Below are 1,572 nucleotides of genomic sequence, written 5' to 3' on the forward strand. Positions count from 1 at the left end.
ATTCCTTAAAATAAAAAAATTTGAAAATGTTTTTTAATTCTTTGATAAGCTAAAGAAGTCTTTTCAGTGGCAGAAGAAAAAAATGGTCAGATTTATATGTTTATTTTTCATTTGGGCTATGACTGTTTTTTATATATAAAATCACACTTATGTTATTTTCTAAATCAGTGTTATCTTTAAGACATAAAAAATGCCTAATATTAACTTGAAATTTGTGATTAGTTTTTAAAATTAGACTAGTTTGTATATAGTAAACAAGACTATGGTGTAGTTAAAATAAGTAAACATGTTTATTTATGAATAGAAGATGGCAAGAAGCCTCTTTAGTCATACAAAAAAAATACACCCTAAAGAGGTCACAAACAATAAATAATAAAGTTTAGAAGTTGACAACAAAGAAATGAGATGATTGAATATTCTCAAAATAGCTATACGCTAGATCCGAAATAAGCAATACAAATGGCTACAAAGAGCAGGGAGATTGCCATCTTTGAAGAAGATCCATTGTTGGTTGAAGGTATAGTTTTGGACCCAGAATCTGTAACATACACAAGTAACTGTCAGTAAATGTAAACATTTGAAATATTTATGTTATAATGTGTGTTTTTACCTGAAGGGACTCTGTTTTGATTTCCTGGAGATCCTGCTGGAGAATTTGCTGGTGAACCAACTGCCCAGTTGACAAATCAAATAGAAAGTGAGGAATCTTACCACTAATAGTTTTTTGTGTGTAAATTTGTCTGAGGTTCTTACCATTGCAGCTGCTTAAGGGGGGAGTTTGAACATTGCAAGCTCCCGGAAGTGCAACTGCTCGCGTTTGATCAATGTTAAGCCCGGAAGAGGAGCCACCGCCATTGAGAGCCTCACAAAGACACTGTGGTGATGTTCGAACAACGGTTCCGAGCTGAGAGCAACAACTCGAAGAAGGAGTCGAAGTGTTTTTCGAGAGGTAGTTAAGGCACGGTGACAAGCTAATCAGGACAGTTGTGCAGCTTGAAGACTGAGCCATGGCTCCTGTTATACAAAGCATAGCCGACACCACCAAAATCATTTCAATTCTCTGAATTGCCATTCTCGCGTATTGAACGTGATTGTCTTGACTTTTGAAATTTATGAAGATTGAAGATTTAGTTGTATTTGAATGGGATGAAATGATCTAAGTTTGTGGTTTTTTTATAGTGGTGGATTTGCATATGAGATATGAAGGTGGCAAAATGTTGGTGACTGGCTTTTAGCTACTTTGCTACCAATGAGTGACTTTAAATTAAAGGATATGTATCTAATGGTGGATAACTTAAAAAAAAAGAGGTAGTTCACATTTTTTATTTTAAAATAATAAAAATGGGTTTTCATATAGAGTTGTTAACTAACTTCATTTAATATTAGGCCAAAGTAAGAGCTTATCTTAAAACATTTCAAAAAAAAATATCAAATTTAAATCATGTATGTTGTTGAAATGACACAAGAATTGAGCTTGTAAAATATTTACAAAGTTTGGAATCTAATTAAAAATACAATTAGTGTTGGCAATTATCAATGTACGTATATACTAATTAGTTCAAATTATGAATA

At 32.6% G+C, this 1,572-nt stretch overlaps 1 protein-coding gene across 1 annotated transcript; it reads right to left on the reverse strand.

Moving 5' to 3' along the window:
• Positions 1-315: 315 nt before the first annotated feature.
• Positions 316-1,219, reverse strand: LOC124936931 (non-specific lipid transfer protein GPI-anchored 5-like). Its single transcript, XM_047477460.1, has 3 exons — positions 754-1,219; positions 611-670; positions 316-538 (listed from the first exon to the last, which is right to left on the reverse strand). Exons 1-3 carry the CDS (start codon positions 1,070-1,072, stop codon positions 429-431), a joined length of 489 nt encoding a protein of 162 aa, XP_047333416.1. The 5' UTR covers positions 1,073-1,219; the 3' UTR covers positions 316-428.
• Between the last annotated feature and the right edge of the window lie 353 nt (positions 1,220-1,572).

The sequence above is a fragment of the Impatiens glandulifera genome, chromosome 4, assembly GCF_907164915.1.
Source record: "Impatiens glandulifera chromosome 4, dImpGla2.1, whole genome shotgun sequence".
Lineage (NCBI taxonomy): Eukaryota > Viridiplantae > Streptophyta > Magnoliopsida > Ericales > Balsaminaceae > Impatiens > Impatiens glandulifera.